The 26,116-nt window shown below is 39.7% G+C and overlaps 1 protein-coding gene across 1 annotated transcript in view; it reads left to right on the top strand.

Annotated features, from left to right (window-relative positions):
- TMEM163 (transmembrane protein 163) overlaps window positions 1-26,116 on the top strand; it is a 158,229-nt gene that overhangs the window by 95,671 nt on the left and 36,442 nt on the right. The window contains exon 5 of the mRNA XM_084643054.1: window positions 19,424-19,520. Within this exon, the coding sequence (XP_084499180.1) occupies window positions 19,424-19,520 (97 nt within the window). The remainder of the gene's footprint in view (window positions 1-19,423; window positions 19,521-26,116) is intronic.

Raw genomic sequence — 26,116 nt, 5'->3', positions numbered from 1 at the left:
GGGAAAAGATTGGTAATCTAAAGAAACAAGAAGACTAAAAGTACTGATAAAGAAGGGTCTTTGCAATTCCTTGCATTTTCCTCATGAGGGGAAAAAAGGAAAGGAAGGGGAATAGACCATCACTTAGAACATACCAATCCCCAGTTATAAACCTTTGAAGGATTGTAGATGTAAGAGAGAGAAAAGACCCAGAAGTCATCTACTCCATCCTCTGGCCATTTATGATTGCTTCGTACAATGTATTTTCCAGTGTTGTGTCTGTACTAACTTTAAATGATTCAGGTGATGAAGCTTCCACCATTTCCTCTCAAGACCATTTTACTGTCTTGATCTCACCACAAAGCCTTTTCCTTTCTTAGTTTTCTAAATTCCCCTTTTCTTAATTTCAGTCCATCACTCCTATTTGTATTCCCCGTGGGGCACTCTAAATGATGCCTTTCATACAACATATGTCCCACTTCTTCAACAATTCATATTAATTAATCTCAGGATAATGGGCTTGATCCTGGGAAATGCTGAGCACCCTCTACTCCTATAAATGTCCAGAGAAATGGAGGGTGCTCAGCATCTCTCAGGATCAATTATAGCTGATATCCAGGAAATAAAATGAATAGTTCTTTTTCTTTCAAACTCTAGCCAACTAAGCCCAAGACAGTAAAAGTATAATGAAGCCATTGGCAGTGACGGTACTTTGGCCAACTTTAGCTTATAGGCTTTGTGGTAAGGGGATTTATGTGCATTGCTCTGCCAATAGACCCAATATTATACAGTTGAACACCTATAAAGAATGCCAGAAGCCTGCAATTCCATCCAGATGCTTGAATAACTATGTGCCTAGCAAGCTGCACTAGCAGTTTAGGGAATACTAGCCTATGTGAGCTGAAGCACTTAGAAGGGAAAAATTATTACAGTGCAACCAAGTAATTGAATAAATACTTTAAAAAAACCCAGGAATTTCCAACCCAATCAGTGAATCACACACCCATGACTCAAACCAATTGCTCCTCTTGACGTTGGAAATGTTTGGCTCAGGACCCCACTCCACGGGCTCCACACTTTGCTATTATTGCCCCTCCTCCCCTGAAATGGTCGGAGGTCTGTGGGGAAAGAGGCATAGCACCAGTTTGCTATTTTCCCAGGATCTCATGCGCCGTGCTGTCTGCTTCCTCATCAGCAGCTAGTTTCTTTGGGGAACGGTTTATTAGTTTTGCTCCTTCCAAGCTACTTACTATGTATCTAGCTCCTACCTTTGGTCTATGGCTCCCTTTACTGTATTATTTGAGCACTTTGCAGTCTTTACTGTATCTCTTCTCACAATATCCCTGTGAGGCAGGGAAGTACTATTGTTCCCATTTTACAAATGGGAAACTGAGGCACAACACAATTATTATATAGTTCTGTTTTGACTTTTTAAAATGTAAAAGGGAGTTTGTATCCCAGAGCTCCCTGTGAAATCACACAGCACTAAGAGCCTTACTCCCACCGCCACCGGTGCACTTGGGCTCCAGCCCAAGCAGGAACACCTACATTGCTATTTTTTGCCCGGCAGCTCAAGCCCCATGAACCCAAATCAGTTGATCTGGGCTCTCAGACTCGCTGCTCTGAGGTTTTTGTTTTGGGTAGATGTACCCTCAGTGACTCAGACTGAGATGCTATGAAAGATCAGGCAGAAAAATCCCTTTAGTTTCATAAAACAAAAATGTTTCCCATACAGCGTGATCTAAGCTAAAAAAAGCTATTTAGTGTTAGGCCAAGAGAAGGTGTTAGCAGCTCCCACATGGAAATGCACTTGAGATCACAGGATGTAAAGGAGTATATTTAAAGTGGAAAGCTAGGAGACAGAGTGATTCAGGAGACAAAGAAACAAAGAAAACACGATTTGAATGATCTTTAATATCTCATTTCCTAAATAGTTTCAGAGGCATATATACAACTACTTGGCATGCTGATCACTCAGTATATAAGACCTGAGTGGATGATAGAATACTTTGGCAGGTTCAGATTTGTGAGCATGATACCAGCTTATTTCCCAAAATGAAAACCTCTTTCTTGAGACAGATTGTCACAGCTGAGGTCACACTGAATGACATATCTTTTCAGATAGAGATAGGAAAAGCTAAATGTGTTGCCATAATATACTTATACATATTAGACTTATATAAGGTATTTGCCTTTGTACCACCCAGCATTCAGTTCTATACAAAATCAGTGTAACTCATATTAAATAGATTAAAAGATGGTTAAGTGATAGATCTCAAAAAAGTTATTGTAAATGGGGAACCGTCAACAAATGAAGTCATTTTCTGTGTTATCTAAGATCCCTAACACTGATCTGGAAGAAAATGTAAAATCATTGGTGGTAAAATTTGCAGAGGACACAAAAATTGGTGGAGTGGTAAATAATGACATGTCAGTTCCACAGAGTGATCTAGATCTCTTGTCAAGTGAGGTTAATTAAACACTGGAAACCCTTTCCAAGGGATGTGTGGTGGCTTTGCTGTCACTTGAAGTCTTTAAGGAAGACTGGACATCTTTCTAAAATATATTCTGTAGCTCAACCAGAAGTTATAGGCTTGATACAGGAATCATTTGGTAACATTCTATGGCCCGTGTTATGTAGGATGTAAGCTTAGATGAGCATAATCATCCATTGGGGTTGTAAAAATCTATGACTCCCTGGCATTGTCATGACATTATCACGTTATAAAGTATTTATGGTTGTGTTTTTGGGTAAGTAAACATAATAAAGTCCTATATTAGCAGGATTGCTGTAAACAAGCCACAAGAAGTAATTCTTCCACTCTACTCAGCACTGATAAGATCCCAACAGGCATACTATGTCCAGTTCTGGGTGCAACTTTCAGGAAGAATGTGGACAATTTGGAGAAAGTCTGGAGGAGAGTGACAAAAATGATGAGAGGTCTAGAAAACATGACCTGTGAGGAGAGTGAAAAAATTGGGTTTGTTTACTCTGGCGAAGAGTGAGGGGGGACATGATAATAGTATTCAAATATGTGAAAAGTTGTTATAAAAAGGAGGGTGATAAATTGTTTTCTTTAATCACTGAGGACAGGACAAGAAGCAATGGACTTAAATTGCAGTGAGGGAGATTTAGGTTGGACATTAGGAAACACTTCCTAACTCTCAGGGTAGTTAAGCACTGGAACAAATCTTTACCCCAGGGATTTTCTTTAGAGAACAAGTAGGGTCATAGTTTTTAAGGCCAGAAGGAACCACTAATGTTCATCTATTTTGATCTCCTACATAAAACAGGGCAAAAAATCCTCTCCCAGTAATTTCTGAATCAAGCCCATAACTTCTGTTTCGGTGATAGCACATTGTTTAGAAAGATGTCCAGTCTTGATTTTAAGACTGCAAGAGATGGAGAATTCACTGGATCCCTAGGTAAGCTGTTCCAATAATTAATTACCCTCACTGTTAAAAATCTGCACCTTATTTCTAGTCTGACTTTATCTAACTTCAACTTTCAACCATTGGATTTTGTTATGCTTTTTTTCTGCTGCACAAAAGAGCTATCTACTATTTGCAGTCACCAAAGAGAATCCAGTATCCATGGGGCCCACCGCTGGTTGATCTTGAGAGAACCTTTTCCCCAATGGCCCTGCTCTGCTACAACCTATATGCAAAGAAATAGCTCTCTGTTTCTCTGATTTTTCTTTCCATTGGCTTCCTGCTTATTGTGCCAGGAAGAAAAGGGGATATCATTCTGACAGCCTACTAGGACTTTATATGAGGTAAAGGAGAGGTTTGTGACAAGTACATAATTGGAGACAAGTTGTTAAAAATGATCTAATTATATTTTCAGTTTAATGTTCAGGGAACTGAAAACTGGTTAAAATAATGTGATGAAACAAATCACAAATAATAAATATCCCAAAACATCGGAGAGGTTGGGACACATTCAGAATTTTTGGATCATATTCTGCTTAGGAGGAGATAAAAAATGCCCAGCTCTATATTTTAAAGTTTCCAGTGACCCTGCAATGTGTGTAATATTTGAGCTGCAAGTTGGGTCTATCATACATATTTCAGTCTTAACAAATGAACAGTTATGTTTGTATATTATTGTATGAAAGGAATCAGTTAAATTCAGTCATAACATTTACAATATCTGTCTCATCCACAGAAAATATGGGTTACTTTAGCTATGCTGTGCATGTGACAAACAAGTGATGCACAGATGGCAAAATCCACACCCAGCCACGATTAAGGGCACATCTCTGTGTGTAGAAGAGTAACACCTCGTAATGAGCTAATACACTGGCTGAATGATCACCTGGAAAAGTATCAAATTTATGAAGATTTTCTACAAAACAGAATAGCTAACAAGAGACAGCTAGACTCCTCAGTTCTTGCCTAGTTCTTAATTGCCATGAATGTGGTTTTGACTTAAGATCTAATGACCCACAACTGCAAACAGTAGCACTGAATAGTGCTTACCACTGTGAACAGACCTGTTGATGTTAATGGACTTCTCATGGTGGCATGCCCTGGTAATGCAGACCAATTTATATCCAAAGACTGAAGAATCAGAGCCCACAAATACAAAATCAGAAGTTCCTACCTACCCACTCTTCATTATTCCCTTTTTTGTTTCTCGACAAATGTCATAGTTAGCTTAAGAGCAGGATATTTCCCAGCATAGTTGGACTAGAGACCCATCTTATTCAATTGGGGAGCTTTTTATCTATACTGAGCATCTATTATTAACACTAGTGGGGTGCAACATATTGAGCTTTACAATCACCGAGCTTTGATTCACAGAAGATATATTTAACAATATTAGTTATAACTTTTTCCTTTCTCTTCAGCCTGGACAGTTGGACTCAACCTAGCTTAAGCAATATAATTTTTTAAAAACTTATTCACAGTTTCTATCTTTTCTGTTAAATAGGTGGCATAAAAATACATGATGGTGCACAATAGTATACACAGGTTTTATTGGCATTTCTGTGGATCACCTGTTTTATCACTTATGCATTAATCTATTATTTCCTACTCATGCCAATAAAAACCTGTAAGCCATCATGTGATTACTCTCATATACAGAGATACATACATAATACATACATACACACACACACCTGTACATACAGCTACAAAATCCAAACACATATTAAATATTTTATATATCGTAAGAGTCTATTTTTTAAAAAGTGAAGCATTAGAAATCTTGTAGACTTGGCTAGGAATTTACTGGGGGCTGATCCAAAGCCCACTGAAGTCTTTCCTTTGAGTTCACCAGGGTTTGGATCAGGGTCTGCTGCATTTGTTTTATTGTTATTTCTTTACCCTCTCATATATATGTGTGGCCTTGATAACCTTCAGTGAAAAAGAATCTTACAAAAATTCTGATGAGGCTCATATTCAATTTCCGGGATCTGAAAGGAACCCCTTGTTACCCCTTTCAGCTGCAGTAAGGTTAGGCACAATGAGCAGATGTTCATACGCCTCGCAGCTGATTGCAAGGCAGACTAGCCATAGATAGAACAATACAGAGCACAAATCTGGCATGAGCAAATACGGTACAGATTTTTTCAAAATTTATTAAGTTATAGAAATGTTTCTCTGCTTTTATCAGCAGATAGTAAATAGCTGAAAAGTCTAATAATTTATGGTCCCTGATGGCCCTATTTCATCTCCATTTTCATGAGGAATTTAGAAACACAGAGCCAATAAAAAGATCAAGTACATACAGCCTATAACATTTCCAACATGGCCAATCTCTAAATTGGATTCCCCAGATATTAATACCTTTCCCCTCTCCACTTTCTAAAGGATGCTGTAAAAGCATTTTGTCAGCACCATAGATTATACTGACTCCATTTTATAATATGAGTTAGACGGTCTGTTTTATATCAAGGAAGGTGTGTTTTTTAAAAAGACACTCTTCAGCTCTATGTTTTCAATATTAATTCTAAAATTACTTAAGCGGGTCCATGTTGATTCATGACTTTGATTTTTCAATGAGTGGTGGTGATGATTGGAAGCACTGCCAATCCAGACGCTGACAGTTGGAGCTAGACGCTGGAACGTATACCGTGAATAGTAAGCCCACATATTTCCTATGCACATTAAAATGACATTATTCCCTAATAACACTTCCCGTGCAGGTGCAAAAATTCTGAACAGCTGTGATTCTGCGTAGGCTGGTTTTCAAATCATCATTGGTAACTAAATCCAGTAATGTAATATAAATCACAGACATAACCAAGCAGTGTATTTGTATAATTAAACAGACAAAAACATGTTAAGGACATAAAGGTTTAGTGACACAATTAGAAAAAAGCAGGGAAACTCAGAGTCAGGCAAACATTTCATCATCTTGTGCACACACTGCCATAATGTGTAACATTACACAGTAATTTAGTCTTTAGTAGAGTAGCTGGGCTTAAAAGACTGATTCCACAGCCTTCACAGTTGCAAAAGCCATACTAAGAGAGTATAGCTAGCAATAGATCATCTCTGCATAGAGACAATGTGCAGTATTACAGAACTAGTAGCTAAGACTGATTATTAATTAACAGCTGCATCATGTTTTCATGTCTATTTTAAAAAAATAATTAGCAAAATCACATGTGGTTCTATAACGAGTTCACAAAAGCCTGATACATGTTCTTCATGGCAGGGACTACATACCTTACTATCTTTTCTGAAGCTTCTAGGCACTATTGTAATATTAATGTTAAATAATAACTGCAGGACTGGTTCATTGTCTTTTAAACTGGCTGGCTGCCTCTCACATAATTCATTTTTAATTTCACTGTGTGTGTTACAAACTGGCAATATACAATACTCATCTATAAGCACCTTCACATTTGATGCTACACATATGCTGCTTGAATTCACTGGTCTTTTGCTGGGTACAATGATTCATCTTATTAGCAGCACCTACCAATGGCACATTAAGGAGAAACAGACACAGTATTCAGTAATAGTTCAGAGGGACACAGTGGCCAACAATGGAGCAGCTGATACAAACATAGGGCCCGATGCTTTGAGATTTTGAGCATCCTCAACTTCCATTGCTTTCATTGGAAGCTGAAGCAGCTTAACACCTTGCAAATGATAATTCAGCTTCTTGCACAATAAAGTCTTTATGAACATAAGGGCTAAAAAAAGGTCTGTGAAGAGCTGCAATGTATCATCTAGTAGGAATGATAAGAGAGAAGAGGAAAAACACATGTAGCTGGGAAGGTGTTTGAGCTGGGGCTAGATATTATTCCAGCTCCATGTGGGTAACTGAAAGCCAGCCCAGATGTCTACTAACACTTCAGATCAGTTGCCCCAGTGTTGCAGGCTTAGTTGCAGCTGATATAGAGACAACACTGGACCAAATACCTTGCTGGCTTTACTCCAATGACATCTTTGGAGTTGTGCCAGCAGAGAATTTGGCCCACTATCACCAGAGTTATTTTAACCTGACACGCTTCCCACTGCCAGAATACCTGAGGTTCAGATTGCTTCTCCTGCAGAAAGGGTAGCCATGGAAGACAAATGAGAAAAAGACAAAGATACAGAACTGGAAAGAGAAATGAGTACAGAAATGAAGACACGCAAAAGAAAAAAGAAAAGGAGTACTTGTGGCACCTTAGAGACTAACCAATTTATTTGAGCATAAGCTTTCAGATAAATTGGTTAGTCTCTAAGGTGCCACGAGTACTCCTTTTCTTTTTGCGAATACAGACTAACACGGCTGTTACTCTGACACAAAAGAAAGGTCTTCATAATGACCGACCCAATGAAAATCTGTTTTGGCGACGACTTTTCAGCAGTCTGCTGAGTTAGTGTAGCTTACGCACATGTTCCCTCAGTCAATCTGAAAAATAAAATGGAAGTCCTTGCAACGTTTACGGAAATAGGAGTTAGCATACATACATACTAGTTGTTTTCCAAATTAATTAGTTCCATCATTTAACTCTCATTTTTCCTCTTCTTACTACCCATGGCCTCTTTTAATGGGTTATAAGAGAGCTAAAATCCTACATCTTACCTTTTTGCATTCCTTCAACATAAAAATGATCTGGTCAGCTTTGCTGAAAAAAAGCCCATATTTCTCTTGGGCATAGACCTCCGATTCCCCGCTTTGGCTTGGAGCACATTTTTACTGCTGAGTTTCAGTTCCCTGCAAAGTAATAGTTTTAACACAATATCCTTACTGCCAGCAATGCAAACAGCACCCCAAGGATTATAACGGTTCTCTTTCTTTGGGCTATGAACCTTTACTACTGAAAGATCTTCTTGATGTGACCTGGAGAGATAGCGAGTCTGTGCTGCAGGAGCAAAAGCAAGAAAAATGTTTTAGAAATACTTTTTCTCTGGAAAGTACAAAATGTGAACATCCTTACAAACAAGAGACAGACAGAATTAAAAATAAGTAAGAGTAAATCAGTCTGGTGAAAGTTAAAAAAAAATAAAATAAAACGAGCACTTGTGGAATTAAGACTGTTCTCTCTTGTTTGTATTACAGCAGCCATTGGGGAGGCCCTAAACTGGGAACTGGACTCCCTTGTGCCAGGCACCATGCAAACATGTCAGATAAAGTCTCTATCCTGAGGGCTTGCAATATAAAAAGAATACTATCTGAAACATTAGTGGTTCATAGTTACTTTAAGTCAAATTCTGCTTGTCATATCCACTTGAGTAGTACTATTAAAGATAATAGAACTGCTTACTTGAGTAAGGCAAGCAAGTTTTGGATCTTGTAGGACAGGAAAATTAAGGGTAAATCACACCAGAACTCCAAATGTGCCCAGTACAGAGCAGAAGCAGACTTAACATCTACAGTACCAGTCAACATGTAGTGATCACATTGATCAGATATTGCTACGGTTATGCATCCAGTGTGGCTATTTCTTCGCAACTGCTTTCTTATATATGATGAATGTGTAGCCTTTATGGTTTTGTGTGTGAAATAAAGAAAATACCGAGCATTATTTACTATCAGGAGTAATTTCAATGAGACTTAGCCTGGTAATAAGCACAACAAATGGCATTTCCGGGATTAAGCTCTACAGAACTGTCTAGGATATGTCTTTAAGGCTGTGAATTACCTTAATGCTCAGGATACAATACAAATATCTGAAACTGGTAGAGAACAGAACAAATCCCTGTGAGCATTTTAGTTATTGTGTTTTGTATGAACTACATTTCTGTTTATAGCAGTAACTCTTACATATACACAGTTGATGAATGTAGAAAAAAATTGTGTATTTCTGACAGATTTTAAAATCGCATTTTAGGCACTTTGTATTTTAACTAAGCCAGAGAGTAATTTGACTGATATCGACAGTCTTGTTTTATTCCACATGGTGTCATCGCGGTTCAGTGACTATTCTAATGAACCTGAAGAATGCTGATAAAATTGATTCCAGTATATGAAAGACATCTTACTCAGTACATGAGGAGAAAAAAAACTAAAACAGTATCCATGAACTGGCGAGTTTAAAGTAAAACATTTATACAGATTGCATTCAGATGCATCTCTACGTTTTTTCTGAAACCTTAATTGTGTTGCAACACCTCTGCTGCTATCAAAGCAAATGTTTTGTGAATAGTAATTACCAAGGGCTTCATTATATACCCTGTTAGGCACTGTGTCAGTGCATTCAATTTGCCAAAAAGCCAGTGGGATGATATTTAGGTAGGGAAAAGTCTTGCAATAGGTGTTTCACAGCAGTCAGACTATATCAGATAAATTTGTGCTCTCACTTACACTGGAGTAGTTACTCCAAATTTACTCTGGTGTAATTTATAGCAGGATTTGCCTGTTTCCTTGTGGGGGTATGTACAAGTCTTTACAAAATTGTAGCAAATCATTGCAGGTCTCACTGAACACTATTAATGTAAGTGAGTAATCCCATTGGCTCTAATGAGACTACTCATTTGAGTAAGTGATCAACAATATAACGAGGTACTTTAGAAGGGAAAATTGCTATATTATCTTGAAGATTAAATGAAGATTTAAATATTTATTTAAATTAAATTTAAATATTTATTTTATTTATTTAAATTAAATACATAAATAAATGGTATTCTATTATTGTTTAACAGTGCGATTAATTGCGATTAATTTTTTTAATCGCTTGACAGCCCTAACTTCATCCTCTCTTGAGCTGTAATTGGCAGAAAAACTGACCATAAATTGGCGTTTCAGAGAGTAGTTTTTGGCTCGTCCTTTCTGAACTATATTATTTTGTAAACTGTTTTGTTTCCTAAAAGACTCCAACAAACTTGTCTTTCTGTCATTTTAGCAAACCAGCCTGGCAAACTATGAATGTGCATTTTCTTTTAAACTGTTTCTTTGTGTCCCTGCACTCCGTGTCCCCAATTTAGAACATATCCAAGCCTTTCAGAATTCTACATTCTATAGGCCACAGAGACCACATGAAGCTAACTCAGCTTCATGGGTTTTTCATTAGATCTTTGCCGTTACCTGACACAGCTGCAGTGATAAATTATCCTGGGCTCATAATGATTTGTTGACTGCTCAGTGAGCTGCTCATATATTAACTTTCACACGAGGGGCTGCAGAATAAACACAGCACAGTCTCTCTACTTAGGCTGTGTCAAAGGAATAACACCTTTATTTTTGGGTAAAACGAAGTGAAGAGTTTAAATTTTAACATACCAAATAAGAAATATGATTTACTCCCATATTTTACAAGAAAATGCACTTTTGTTTTTTCCACCATTTAATATGGTGCATTTAGATTTTAATTTCTTTTCGAGAGACTTAAAAATAAGGGGAAAGAGAAATATTTAGCACTCCAGCCTTTCTGAGCAAACATATCCAGTTATTATAGAGCAATATTGTAACTTTGCCAGCCTACATCAAATAGTATGACTTTCCTGGTGCAAGTGCTGGAGGAACCAACTAGGGTCAGAGCTCTTCTTGATGTGCTGCTCACAAATGGGGAAGAATTAGTAGGGGAAGCTAAAGTGGATGGGAACCTGGGAGGCAGTGAGCATGAGATGGTCGAGTTCAGGATCCTGACGCAGGGAAGAAAGGAGAGCAGCAGAATACGGACCCTGGACTTCAGAAAAGCAGACTTTGACTCCCTCAGGGAACTGATTGGCAGGATCCCCTGGGAGAATAACATGAGGGGGAAAGGAGTCCAGGAGAGCTGGCTGTATTTTAAAGAATCCTTATTGAGGTTACAGGGACAAACCATCCCGATGTGTAGAAAGAATAGTAAATATGCCAGGCAACCAGCTTGTCTTAACAGTGAAATCCTTCCTGATCTTAAACAAAAAAAAGAAGCTTACAAGAAGTGGAAGATTGGACAAATGACGAGGGAGGAGTATAAAAATATTGCTCAGGTATGCAGGAGGGAAATCAGGAAGGCCAAATCACACCTGGAGTTGCAGCTAGCAAGAGATGATAAGAGTAACAAGAAGGGTTTCTTCAGGTATGTTAGCAACAAGAAGAAAGTCAAGGAAAGTGTGGGCTCCTTACTGAATGAGGGAGGCACCCTTGTGACAGAAGATGTGGAAAAAGCTAATGTACGCAATGCTTTTTTTGCCTCTGTCTTCACAAACAAGGTCAGCTCCCAGACTACTGCACTGGGCAGCACAGCATGGGGAGGAGGTGACCAGCCCTCTGTGAAGAAAGAAGTGGTTCGGGACGATTTAGAAAAGCTGGATGAGCACAAGTCCATGGGGCCGGATGCGCTGCATCCGAGAGTGCTAAAGGAGTTGGCGGATGTGATTGCAGAGCCATTGGCCATTATCTTTGAAAACTCATGGTGATCGGGGGAAGTCCCGGACGACTGGAGAAAGGCTAATGTAGTGCCAATCTTTAAAAAAGGGAAAAAGGAGGCTCCTGGGAACTACAGGCCAGTCAGCCTCACCTCAGTCCCTGGAAAAATCATGGAGCAGGTCCTCAAGGAATCAATTCTGAAGCACTTAGAGGAGAGGAAAGTGATCAGGAACAGTCAGCATGGATTCACCAAGGGCAAGTCATGCCTGACTAATCTAATTGCCTTCTATGACAAGGTAACTGGCTCTGTGGATGCGAGGTAACTGGCTCTGTGGATGAGGGGAAAGCAGTGGACATGTTGTTCCTTGACTTTAGCAAAGCTTTTGACACGGTCTCCCACAGTATTCTTGCCAGCAAGTTAAAGAAGTATGGGCTGGATGAATGGACTATAAGGTGGATAGAAAGTTGGCTGGATTGTCGGGCTCAACGGGTAGTAATCAATGGCTCCATGTCTAGTTGGCAGCCAGTATCAAGTGGAATGCCCCAAGGGTCAGTCCTCGGGCCGGTTTTGTTCATTATCTTCATAAATGATCTGGAGGATGGTGTGGATTGCACCCTCAGCAAGTTTGCCGATGACACTAAACTGGGAGGAGAGGTAGATACACTGGAGGGTAGGGATAGGATACAGAGGGCCCTAGACAAATTAGAGGATTGGGCCAAAAGAAATCTGATGAGGTTCAACAAGGACAAGTGCAGAGTCCTGCACTTAGGACGGAAGAATCCCTTGCGCCACTACAGACTAGGGATAGAATGGCTCGGCAGCAGTTCTGCAGAAAAGGACCTCGGGGTTACGGTGGCGAGCAGCTGGATATAAGTCAACAGTGTGCCCTTGTTGTCAAGAAGGTCAATGGCATTTTGGGATGTATATGTAGGGGCATTGCCAGCAGATCGAGGGACATGATCGTTCCCCTCTATTCGACATTGGTGAGGCCTTATCTGGAGTACTGTGTCCAGTTTTGGGCCCCACACTGCAAGAAGGATATGGAAAAATTGGAAAGAGTCCAGCGGAGGGCAACAAAAATGATTAGGGGACTAGAACACATGATTTATGAGGAGAGGCTGAGGGAACTGGGATTGTTTAGTCTGCGGAAGAGAAGAATGAGGGGGGATTTGATAGCTGCTTTCAACTACCTGAAAGGGGGTTCCAAAGAGGATGGATCTAGACTGTTCTCAGTGGTAGCTGATGACAGAACAAGGAGTTATGGTCTCAAGTTGCAGTGGGGGAGGTTTAGGTTGGATATTAGGAAAAACTTTTTCACTAGGAGAGTGGTGAAACACTGGAATGGTGGAATCTCCTTCCTTAGAGGTTTTTAAGGTCAGGCTTGACAAAGCACTTGCTGGGATGATTTAGTTGGGGTTTGGTCCTGCTTTGAGCAGGCGGTTGGACTAGATGATCTCCTGAGGTCCCTTCCAACCCTGATATTCTATGATTCTATGAAACAAATTAAGAACACCAAATAAAATCAGGAGTTAAGGATGAAATTCCATCCTTAATATATTCCATTATATCCTGGAATTCTAACTCCTGCATATGGTAATGAGCATCACTTCTTGTTTGTAGACAACTGCAATACTTAAGGATAATGCAGCACATTAAAAACAGAATTCCCAGACTTACCTTTGAATGTCCAGACTTTTATCCTGCTAAGTATGACTTCTAGGGTCCAGATATCAGACCTGACCTCTTAAAATGCAGCCATGCTTGTGCAACACTTATGAAAGGACTGATCCTCTGTTGACATCAATAGGAATTCTGCTCAAGAAAAAACGTGCAGGATCAGTTCCTAAACTGGGAATTGTAAACATAAGTACCCATTTGTGGGGACAGTGACATATTTCACACCGTGTAACTTGCACAGACAAATGCCTTGTGTCCATATTTTAATGGATACAGTTTACAATAGTCACCCTGCTTTTTTTGGCCTTGAATGTATTTTTGAACTTAATTTGCCTTGTGTGAATTTCCGTTATGTATTTGTTTAAAAGGAACAAATAAAACCATACTTCATTGACTTTTAATCTAAATACTTAAAGAATTTGTAAAATGCATCTTATTGATTCAAATGACCCTCATGGTTTCCTTAGACTTCCATAAATCTCGCTCATCAATATATGGTAAAGGACTTTTTACAAGAAAGAAGATGCTTTTCAATCACTATTCACATCTGATATATTTAAATATCATAATAGACTCCTGCCATTGTTACACTCAAGTCATTTCCCACTACAGAGCTATTGGTTTGAGTAGTAGATAGGTGGAAGAATGTTAGAGCAATGTTTTTTTGCTACTTTTAAAAAATGTCAATGTTCTAAAAATCCTTTTGTCACACCTCAACCTAAGCAGATTCATGTCTGGTTAATATTTGGATAGAAGATTTCTGAGGGAAATAGGTGCTGCAAGAAGTAATGTTAGCAATTCAGTAAATTGAACTCTTTCCTCTGAGTGTCTACTGTTCAGAACTAATACCTGAGTGTGGGAGCACGGCACTATGCTGCTGGTAGTTTATTACAGAAGAGAGAAAAAACTAAGGTCCTTAAAAATGCCCTGACACTCTTGAGAAGAGTAGCAGCATTAATGTCAGCAAGAAAGGTAGCAGCATTAATCCCAGTAACAGGGCAGAATTTCAGCACGGCTAATTCATTACCCTCAATTCTTCAGCTCTCCTGGCAATTCAGCTAAATATGGTATGCTTGTTCACTGCACTTCCATCAAGTGGTGTGACGTGTGGGCTGCGCTCCTTCCCCAGAGGTGACTACACTGATCAGTTCTGAGGAAAATGGTTCCTATATATCACGGAGAATGGTTAAGCATTTCGCTCAACACACATGAAGAAGGAAAGACAATTCAAAGATTCAAAAATCAGATGTAATACAGATAAAGCCACGTCAGCCACACAGTGTGGTGGTGATCTTGAATGCTCTGACTTTCCAACATTTTTTTTTATTTGAACTTTAATTCCGAGTTTCCTGCCTTTCAAATGGTTGAAAAGTTTTTTTTAAAATTCAACATTCTAAATGAGGTGATTCTCTGAAGTAACCAACAATTCTTCAGAACTTTTGCCCACTCTTAAAGTTGTTTTGCTGGGGAATATGTACACTAGCTATGGATGAGATTCATTGGGCAATGTCACTACGCTATATACTAATTTCTGTGAGCATTCACATAGAGAGAAAGAGAGAGCGCTACTATTTGCTGTGGGCCCAGTCCAATTCCCATTGTAGTCAGTGGAAAAACTCCCATGAAAAGTCTTCAGTAGGTTTTGAATCAAGTCTCAGAACTGCAGTGATCCTCCTTTGTACATTTTGGCTATGTCTACACTGCATGCCTCTTGCGGCAGTGTGTAGGGTGTGGATAATTACATGCTTCAGTGAAATGCAGACTTTGTTCACAGGGTGGTGTGTAACTTTCCCCACTGCAGGGAGCTTCTGGAACCTTTCCCCTCTGACGGAGTCTTTCACTGTGGCAGGGAAAGGTTCACTGCCTGTCCTTCCCTGCTGTCTCCCTGGTGATGGCGTCTTTCCCAGCTGCTGGAGTCTTTCCCTGTGGTGGCGAAAGCCTCCAGCAGTGGGGAGGCAGTGTGCCACTACACTGCTAAAGACAGGTTTCAGCGTAGCAGCCGTGTTAGTCTGTATGCTCAAATAAATTGGTTAGTCTCACGAAAGCTTATGCTCAAATAAATTGGTTAGTCTCTAATGTACCACAAGTACTCCTTTGCTTTTTACACTGCTAAAAGTATCAGTGTAGTTGCGGCAGGCAGTACTTATGTGAGTAGAGAATCCTGTAGGGTACATACACCCAGAGGATTCAGCAGTGTCTTTACTCACCCAAGCGGTGCATCACCATCTACACTGCTAGTTATATCCATGCTAGTGGGGCTAGCCATATATGTACTCTGCACACAACCAAAAAGAGAATGCCACGTAGACGTACCTTTTTATATGTAATTCTGTAGACAACTTCCCATCTGGCTTGCAATTATTTAGTAATGTGAGCTGGCTCATCCAGACTCATAACAGAGAACCAATGAAATTGTATTTGCCTAGCACCTTAGTACTAGCAGACTGCACTAGTATCTGGAAACATTTTATTTAGTTGCAAAGTAGTCAAATAATTGTTAGCAGATGGGAGTTAACATACTTGTACTATAGTTTTTATAGTTTGGATGGTTTGAAAATAGATATAAAGCAAGTAAACGAGTAAAATTACAGTACTATTATTTTGTATTACAGTTAAAAATTTGTGTTAATTTTTCAAGGCTTCTTCATTTTGCACATTTTTTTTTAAGTGGAATTTTGTATGATTTCTAGTCTAGACAAGATTTTGTTTCCTGGCAAATGGGTAGTTCAAAGAAGATGATATAGCTTTGTTGCAGACAAATTAATGTACTCAGGAAGAAGAGAGAGGTGTACTTTAGCCATTAAGTATTGCACTATACACGTAAAGATACTCATGAATTTTGTATGGCTGCAGAGTCTCACAGCCGATATACTATCTTTGCAAAATAAGATGACTGAATGCTGACTCAAACCAACAGACAAAACTACATTTCTCCCTGCTACTGACATTTTAATTATTATGTCATTAACATCTCTTACCCATTTTGTCCCACTATTTCTCCCTTGTATTCCTTTTCTTTTTTACTGTTTCAATTTAAGTAGAAGCAGAGGGATCTTTTATGACACAATCATAACCAACCCAAATCTTTAGACACAGTTTCAATTGAAGCTTTATATGTGTTCAAAACAGTTTGGTTAAGATCCCAAGTCATGCACCACTTACCAGTGGTCACAGGTTTTCCAGGGAGCAAGACAAACAGCTCAAGGATAGATTACATTGTGTTTGCTTCTCCTGGTATAACCAATGGTACAAGGCACTGGGAGTTGGGTTTGCTGAGTTGGGGTGAGAGTACTTGCAGTGTTCAGAACAACCCCAAACTGGGCAACACTGGCCAAGAAAAAGATGTAGCTAATGTGGCCAAGGCATGCACTGATTCAGTGAGCCCGCTAGGCAGTCTGTGTTGTGGAGCCCTTGGTGTCAGTTAAAAGTGCCTTCCCCAGAACTACTAAGGGAAGGCATGGTAGAAAGAATATATCCCCTTCCCTGAGGGAGAATCCCCTTGGGTGGAGCAGTGCCTATTGATACAGGGAAGTGTAATTTACAGTCTAGACTAGCAGGGGCAAATTGATTCCAGCACATGCATTTATATTGACTGGGGTTTAACCTGTCAGGAATAACAATAAAATTTTCCCCCTAACTTTTGTTTTAAATAAAAAGTCAGCAGCATGGTCCTGCATGAAATAAAGATGTGCCTGGCTCTGCCACTGACTCAGTGGGTGACCTTAGGCAAGTTGCTCAATCTCTGTGGGTCAAATCTGCTCTCAATAAATGACACAACTCTTTCTTTACACCTATGTGAGTAGAATTTGGTCCCTGGTCTCAGCTTCCTCATCCATTAAATGGGAACAATCACACTTATGGTACCTACCTCCTGGATTTATTTAATGTGAGACACCTTACATCAATGCTAAATTATGAAATAAAATATCTAATACTACACATGAAGGTGATATTGAAAATAAAAAAACTTTTCCACCTCATACTGAGTGTAGAAGGTCCTGATTATATTCCTTTTCACTGATTCATTCTGATGAAGTGAAATTATCAATCTAGGAGAGTTAGTCAACTATTGAACCAGGAGCTTTTAGGAAACCCGTGATGAGATGTCTCACTGTCCCTCTATTTTCTCCTTTGCAAGTCTTCACTCCCCTTCGGAAATGATCTACTTTGCTTTCATTATTACATCTCCTCTGCAAATCAGACTTGTCAGTGTAAAACCATGCAGGCTGATGATGACCTAGTGCTCCAGATCTGCATAGAATCCATCCTACTTGCTTATTCCTCTACCTAAAGGTTACTGGCAGATCTTGGGTACTCTTAAAATGCACAAAGCAGACGTCTGGGAGTGGTGTGCAAAGGTGGGGTAAAGCGCCCAGTTGCACACTTTCCACCATGTACTGTGGTAGAGCAGACTAAGAGGGCCTGCTCAACCTACCCCAGGCTGCAAACACCTCAAAAAGCCGAACACCTACTCCAGGACTAGTGTAGCAAAGTTGTGTCCTCCTTTCCAGTTACCAAGTCCCTGTTACCCCATCAGCAAGAAGGATGCGTGACATACGAGCCTCTTTGTTGGCGCTGGACCACTGCAGGAGCATCCTGGCATAAAGGTGATCCTCACTGCATCCTTTACTCAAAGTTTCCGTGGCCAGAGATTGTCAAGGGGGTGGTGGAAAGTGGCCTCAGTGCACTTCAGGATCTGACCCTCTGCTTCTGTTAGTGAACGAAGTGCTGGAATGCTGCATCTACCCCATTGCTGCACCTGCATTTCTTGACCTTAGCAGAGCAATGCAATCACATTGCAGTCCCTAAACCGAGCTTGATGTGAATGTAACATGTTTTGCCAAACTGCCAGATGGGCTGATGTCTAAATTGTTAAAAATAGTAGCACAGTGCTGTTCTAATTATAGCATCCTCAGATTGTTCTAACAGATAGGCGCCAAGACACTGAATACCGGACAAAGAAAATTGCTACTTTCTTTTAGCAAAGTTTAAAGAAAAATATATTTGTAGCAATCCGATTTCTACAAATATTTAGCATTTTAAATATTGTACTGTTTTAAATTTGCTGTTGCTGTATTTTATATACTTCTTATGTACCGACTACAGAATACTTCTAATAAAGTAGATTTACCAAGAGAATCAAACTGAGTATTGCTATAAATGTATTGATACTGTAATGGATGGATTAGTATTTGGGTGCACCACTTTCCTCTACTGGAAGGAATCAGCTGTGTGTCCGTGCCCTATACTACTAACTGCAGAAGGCGAGTCTCTTCCAATTCAAGGAGGTGGGGCCCTGTGTTTTTGGATCAGAAATAGGAGTTTTGTCTCTGTTCTTGCTTTGAAATTGGGAGTGGCCATTGTGTGCATTGTAAGTCTGAACTATGACTACTTCCTGTTCAAAACGTGCTTGTTTCACTGTTGCCTCATTCTCTCTTCATCCCTCTAGCTCCCTTTGTTTGCCTTCTTCACCTGTTTTGTTTTGGCATACAACAAGATTGTATTTTTTTGGGTAGGGACTGCCTTTGTACTTTAGTTCTGTGCATCACCTAGCACAATAGGACTCTGATCCCTGTTTGGGGCTTCTAGGCATTACTAGATCCATGGACATCCTGTAAGATAATAAAACCTGAAACATAGCTCTTCTGGTTACCAGTTGGGATTCATAATCTTCTCTTCCTTCAAGTTGGGGAAGAGACAACTGCAGCTCAGGTGTCAGGTTCCTGTGATGTTACCATCTAGATCCTCCAAATATCTTCCCATCATCCTCCAGTAAGAAAGGGGATTTAGACTGGAGAGGCCTGTCCACACAGAGTCAGAGCTATTCTTGCCAAATCTTTTCCAACTCTTGTCCAGCATTTAAGAAGTGAAAAGGAATTGGGATTCTCTTCTGGTTCCAGCCTTTAATCCAAGCCCTCATTCTTTAGCTCCTCCATATCAAGGATCATTAATGTTGTCCACTGTGTTGTTAATCAGAAGGTCTGAAAGCTCCAAATAAGCTCTCAACTTTTCTTTCTTTTCAGAGCCTGTGTCATCTTGGGTGTGATATTTCTTCTTTCAGCTGTATGTATAGTGGTCAAAGCCATCCATGACCTTGCGATGAAGTTGCTCCCAGAAGTGGTAAGACCATTCTTTTCTTTACGATGCTCTCCTAGTTCCCAGTCCTGCAATGGGCTGCAGGACGGCAGACCCTGCACCCTCATGAATTCCTATTATATTTAGTGGAGCTCCAGCAGGGGAAGGGGCCTGCCTGTGTAAACACCATTGTAGGGTCATGGTCTTAATGTGATATTTTTTCCATACTGTAAGGTATAATCTCCTGCTGAGGTACAAGTATGACCCACATTAACATTACAGGCCAAATCCTGCTCACTTTGATCATGTAAAGCTCCTGTTGAGGGCTGTAGGAGCTGATGTAAAGTGAGTAGGTTTGGACCTTAATGATGGTATTCAAGTGAGGTCTCTCTAGCCTAGGTACATTTTTTAATGAGGAGAATGTTTCCACAGCGCAAGACCCAACCAACTTGGGTGTATTGTTTTTAATGTGGAAAAATACTTGGGGATTGCATTTTTTGTTTTGCAGCTCCTGCCTCCACATCCAGAGACACGTGCAGGTGGCAGGAGAGAAACAGGTGAGGGAAGCATGCTTTAGCTTCCGCTGGGAGAAAGAGCTGGCTCTTCTAGCTGTCCCACCATGGGCATCGCAAAGGCTTTTCTCCTCCTCCCTGCTTTCAGTGCAGCTACAGAAGCCCGCCCAGCCTATCAGAGCAACCTTCGCCAGCAGCCCTCTCTTTCAGCTCAGTGCTTCCTCCCTTCCAACAGCACTCAGAGTCAGTCCCCCACATCCCTGTCTGTCCAAACTGGCTGCTCAATGGGAGAGCCGGAGGGCACCATTTCTATCAGCAGAAGAGCTTTCCTAGCCTTTACTGGCCCAAATATCTACAGCTGAACAAGCCCACAGCCCAATGCACATGCTCAAGTTAGGATTGGGTGCACACACAGCTCTCTGAACACACCTGATTTGGGTGCTTCCAACCCCGCACACATGCAATGTGGGTGTGCACATAGACATGTGCAATGTTACTCTAAAAATTTGCCCGGGGGCGTTTCTTTGCCAACTTCTCCTCTCCCCCTACATCATCAGATCAGCACCCTGGCCACCTGCTTTAACTAGGAGATAGAGGCAGGCCTGGAAACTACAAAATACAATCTCAAACTATTCTCCACACTTTTAAAAACACAAGTGGTCTACATGGGGTTTTATTCTATGGAAACTTCTTTGTGGTTGGGCAAAAACCACTAAATTAAAAGTCTACATGCAATACTTTATTGGGAGTTACATACTCATCAAGAGTAGAGCAAGCCCTGGTGGGCTTAAGTATTATATTTCCTTTAATTAGAAAGAATATTCACATCTAAATATATGCTCCTGGATGTACGTAACAGCAGCAAGCCATGCAGGGAGGCTTCTGTAAGAGGCAGAATAACCATCTTATGGCAGTATAGTGGTCTATGGCAAATGAATTTGGAAGGGTTAGCATATTTCTCTGTGGGCAAATGTCTACAGTATAAAAACCAATTAGATAAGAGAGTCCAAAGAGTGAACTGGCATGGAAATCACACAGACTAGAAGTAATGCTTTTAGATTAGGGTCATCTCTCTCAAATGGGCCTCAGTTCAAGGGATGTCACCTATATTAGTCTCAAAGTTCCTTACATTCATACAAATTTGGTGTCTCCTCGCTTTTATTTTTGAAACTTCTTTACATCAGAAATAAGGAATCTTGAAAGTGGGGTTGTAAAATGTTTGTGCCCTAAAGGGATGAATCTCCCAACATTTGGGGATGTGATTTTTTGAAATTTGTTTTGCATTGGAGTGAAAACACTAGACACACACCTACCCCAGAATAGCCAATAGCCTGGTTAGGACACTCACCTAAGATTTGGGAGATCTGGGTTCAAGTCCCTGCTGTGCCTGAGGCCGAGCGCCCAGATCACCAGCTGTTGGGGGCGGGGAATCAGACGGTCTGTCTCTATTTCAGGGAATCAGCATTTTCTGAAGAAAAAATTGTTTCACTGAAGAATTCTAGTCTTCTTTAGTGCTATTAGTCTGATGCCTTTCATGAGTGCTGCATTCACATACACACACAGATAAGAGTGACAACAGGGAAATGTAGCTAGGCTGGTTGAGTGTGCGGCCACCTAATAATATGGCAAGCACCACACACACACACACACACACGCACACTTAGGAGTTTTCAGAATGTGAGAGACCAAAGAATTTTACGTGGAAAGCTGTTGCTGTTAAAATGCAAAAAAACAATGCTGTTGATATTTCTCTCTTACTGTTCAGGGCCATTTATAATATATGGCAGGAATTCTCCTTTGCAAGTCTCTTCATATTTCAGGCTCTCCATGTACAACCAATTCACTGAGAATTTGCATGGCACTAGGAGTCAAGTGAATATATGGGCAATCCAGGAATTAAAATGGAAAGTGTGGAGACTGAGAGAACAACATTACACTAGAGATATTGCTGCCCATAATCTCCAGTGGGGCGATTTGCCTAAAGGCTGCAGGACTCTAAATATTTAGTGGCAATTACTCCTCTTTAATAGGGACCCCACTTCAGATCGAGTGGTGCTTAGTTCTTCTGTGCCTGAATCTAATACTGATTCTATCGGTTGGCTCATATTAATAGCTCTGCTTTAGCTGCTCAGGCCCTATCCCAGTGCAGACAGTTCCTCCTCCCAACTGCATGGACCTTTTCAAGGGACAGATATGTTTTCTGTGTAGTTCTGCAGCTCCCAAAACAAAACAATGAAACAGTATCTTCCATTAATGGAAAACCTGCTTAAATGGAATGAACTGTCCCCACCAGCATGTCCTGATGATGAGGATTGTTCTATATTGGTATCTCTATAGTGATGCCTGAGGAGGAGGTTTTGTTTGCTCTTCCTTGGAGCACCAGCTAACGTGTAGTTTATATGACTGATTTATAGTATCAATATTGTTATATTTTGTGGATATATTATCACCTCATAGAGCTATAATATATGCATCTACATGGCAACTAGATCTGGGTGAATTTTTGGGCAAAATTTATTTGCTGGAAAATGCCATTTTGGGTTCCCTGATACAATTAGAGAATTAGGGTCAAATCTGGCGAACAGTTTTGGCCAAAAATTGACTTACTTAAAAAAGACAAAATGTTTTGTTTAGACTTCTAAAAAATGCAATATTTCAACTTTTTGTTTCAAAATGATGTTTCACTTTGAAATATGACTAAATTTGTTTTAAAACAAAGGGGGGGGAGGTTAAAACACACCTGAAAATGAAATGAAACGAAAAAAACCCTTCAAAATAATTGCATTTTGGTTCAAGCTAAATGTTTTGTTTGACCCAAAATGAAATTACCTTTTTAAGTTTCAGCAAGAAAAACTGAAAAATTTCCAGTTGGAGTTGACCTGAAATGTAATTCTTTTTGGATTTTTCTGTTCAGCCATCACACCAAAATGTTCTATTATTCACTCAGCTCTAGTGGCAAAGGTATCGAGTGGTACAGCATAATCTGCCCCGTCCTTCATGCACAGCAGCACAATATCCAATTCCATGTCAAGATGGTGACTGTGGATACAATCTCTGGGGCTGATTCTAATCTTGTACTGGCGTTCCATTGATGTCAGTGGAGTTATGGTGGTGATGTGAGAGCAGAACATGCAGGGCCAGTAACCCCACAAAAACCAGAGGCATTACACCAGTGTAACGAGGTCCAAATTCGATCCAGACTATCTAATCCAATGCAAATTGCACAGGGGAGCTACATTGCATGGCTTTTTGTGTGTGTGTAATTTACACTCAGATCTGCCTTGCCTGGAGCAGAGGTCATACAGAGCAGAGGGTAACTTTTTAAAACATTGTGTGAAATTTTAGCAGCATGATTCTGATTTCAAGGGGAATCACGTGGCTAAAACCCCCATATTGCCACTGGAAAATGCAACCCTTCATGTTCAAATGTTGAGCACAAAACTATCATTGTCAGTCTGTTTTAAGACAGGGAAGGTTCAGAATATGCAGCCCTACTTTTCTTTTGGACACAATTTGCATGGCATTTTGTGTGAAAAAAAATGGTAGATTGAACCATTGCCGGAAGTACAAAGCTTTATTTTTCATCTTTGATATACACAGTAAATTACAAAGACTTTGTCAGGATTATATATACAAAGTGGAGGGGGCAGATATAATTTCTTTGAGCTCAACTCTAATTTGCATAATTTTTAGAACAAATAATTGAAGATATGAACAAGTATTGAATGAGAAATGTATCAAATAATTATGTATCAATTTGTTAATTATAAGCTGTCTTGGTTAAATGCCTCAAAGGGTAGTCAGCCCCCTCTGAATTGTTCTGAAATAATTATGCTAACCTTATTGCATTTCCTGCCATGTATAATATGGGTCATTTCATTCATCAGTTTTTAATGTGCCAGTAAGATAAAAGGCATTTCCTCAGAATGAATGTGCAAGATCCTTCATTGAAGGATTGACCTGTTCTTGAAATAGATTTCAGAAAGGGAAAAATTAATAGTGTGCTTTAAGTAAAAAGAAGAACAAATGGATTTCAAAGTATCAATGACTAAGGAGTCATCCCTCAGTTGCTTGACATAGCTGCATGCAGAAATGTTTTGTGCGTGGCATTTTGCTTTAGATGGAAATGTAATCTTGATTTTTTTAGCTATGTTACATGATGGATTTCTGCCGTAGAGTTCAGTTATTTCTTTGCTAATTCCAACCAAGGTTAAACGAGTCCTTGGAGGATGACAGATTTATAAGCTAATGCAAATATCCTGTTTCAGGATCCCATCTTGTAAGGTGCTGAGTGCCACATCCTCAATTTAGATTGATTTACAGTGGAGGATGATCTGCCCCATTTTTATACTTGTATTTTGAGGCTCCTAAGCAAATTTGGAGATTTCAAAAGCTGATAAATAAATAACAACAAACCCCATGAAGTGGCTTGCAGTGGAATGCTTTCCATGGAGGTCATGGCTTTTTGCAATACTTTTAACATTTCAAAGCCTTGGTATATGCTATATTTCTGTTTTTTTGTTCCCTTACCTAATGCGCCTGGGACTGTGCGCTGATTACTTATGAAATGCCTGAAGGGCAGAAGTTGAAGTGGTAAATGAGTGTGGTTTTGTGTGTGTGTCTGTCTCAGATACTTGGCAATGTATGTTGTTCTGTATATAATACGAAAAAGTCTGCACTGAACAATGACATAGCCTTTTGGGAAAGTTGGGTAATAAATTAATTATGTATAAGTTGTTACTATTCTGGGGAACAGAAGTTTGTTTAAAAGTGATTCAGAAATGAATTTGTCTCAAGTGCTGAAAACATAAGCACTTGTACTCCAGGGCTATTTGCAAGGACTGTGCTATAGAGTATATGTAGTGAGTAGTATAATGAATGTTTTCTCCAGTTATTGAGGTATAAATAACAGACAGAAACCTGCAGCTGAAGCTCCCATCACAGTCAATGGAAGTTTTGTGTGTGGTGGGCCTAGGCACAATGAATGGAGCACTACTGTAGAATTATGAGTGACAGATGGCCTCAAAATGGAGATTTGCCCCTTGTGTTACTATTAGGGGGAATTAAATTTGCTGAGCAGCAGAACGTGTGCTTCGGGTCTCTCCCCCTGCTTGTAGGACACAGTAAGTTGATGAGACCTGTCCAGAGCAGATCCTACTACGTATTGTTCATCCACTCTTCAAAACACTTATTAGAGCTGTAAGCGCAAACTGAAAGGCATGAGTTACTTCTGCAGATTTAGAGATTGTTGTGTGTGTGCATACACGCACACAGAGGCTTGGCAGAATTTGTTTATTTTTAAGCTTTTTTTGATTATCAGTTTAAATTTTCACAGTTACATGGGAGAGTCAGACCATTATTTAAATGCCAGTAGACACAGATTTAAAAAGTTAAAGTTTTATCACCGATAAAATACAAATTGTCAACATATGTCAAAATACACAAAGCAAATATACTTAAACTCTGAAGTTCTCAAGCAGCATTTTTATTACATTGCCTATTTGTAAATTGATTACGTTTTTTCAATCGGGTTGTGAGTACAGTGAAATTGACATTTACCAATAAAAATGTAATCCTTCCAAGCCTATATATATGCACAAGAGTACATATGTTTATGCTGCTTATTAAAAGGTATTGCTTATTTTTAATCTGCTCACTGGTGTATCGTTTTAGTCCTGTGCTGCTGTATTTTGATTTTTGGAGTTACCGCAATATGAAACGCTACATTTTGTTCTGTGCTAATGTGGTCCATGTGACATCCATCCTAGGACACTGAAATCTGACCATTGCTGGAGGTGCTAACATATTATAGTTCTGTAATTTATCATAGGGCTTTGTAGTTTATCCAGTGCTAACACCTCCACATATATAACGTGAGGAGTTATGTAATTTATCAAATGGATATCACTGTGACATGTTATATATCTATATAAATATAATGCTCTCTCAACAGTATTTTAATTAATACGTACGTTTAGACCTAAAGATTTTCACTCCTCATTTAACTTTTATTGGCATTAGTTCTTAGTTTTTAGCTTTTGTGTCCGACTGTAGAAGTGTGATCATCCGTGTGTCATTAATGAAAGGAGGATTACATCTCAAAGCTTTAGGAAGGATCCTACACAGTGG

This window comes from Lepidochelys olivacea (assembly GCF_965140295.1).
Source record: "Lepidochelys olivacea isolate rLepOli2 genome assembly, chromosome: 11".
In the NCBI taxonomy this organism is placed as follows: Eukaryota; Metazoa; Chordata; order Testudines; family Cheloniidae; genus Lepidochelys; species Lepidochelys olivacea.
Note: the sequence above shows the minus strand (reverse complement) of the source record. Positions and strands in the feature narration are given on the sequence as shown.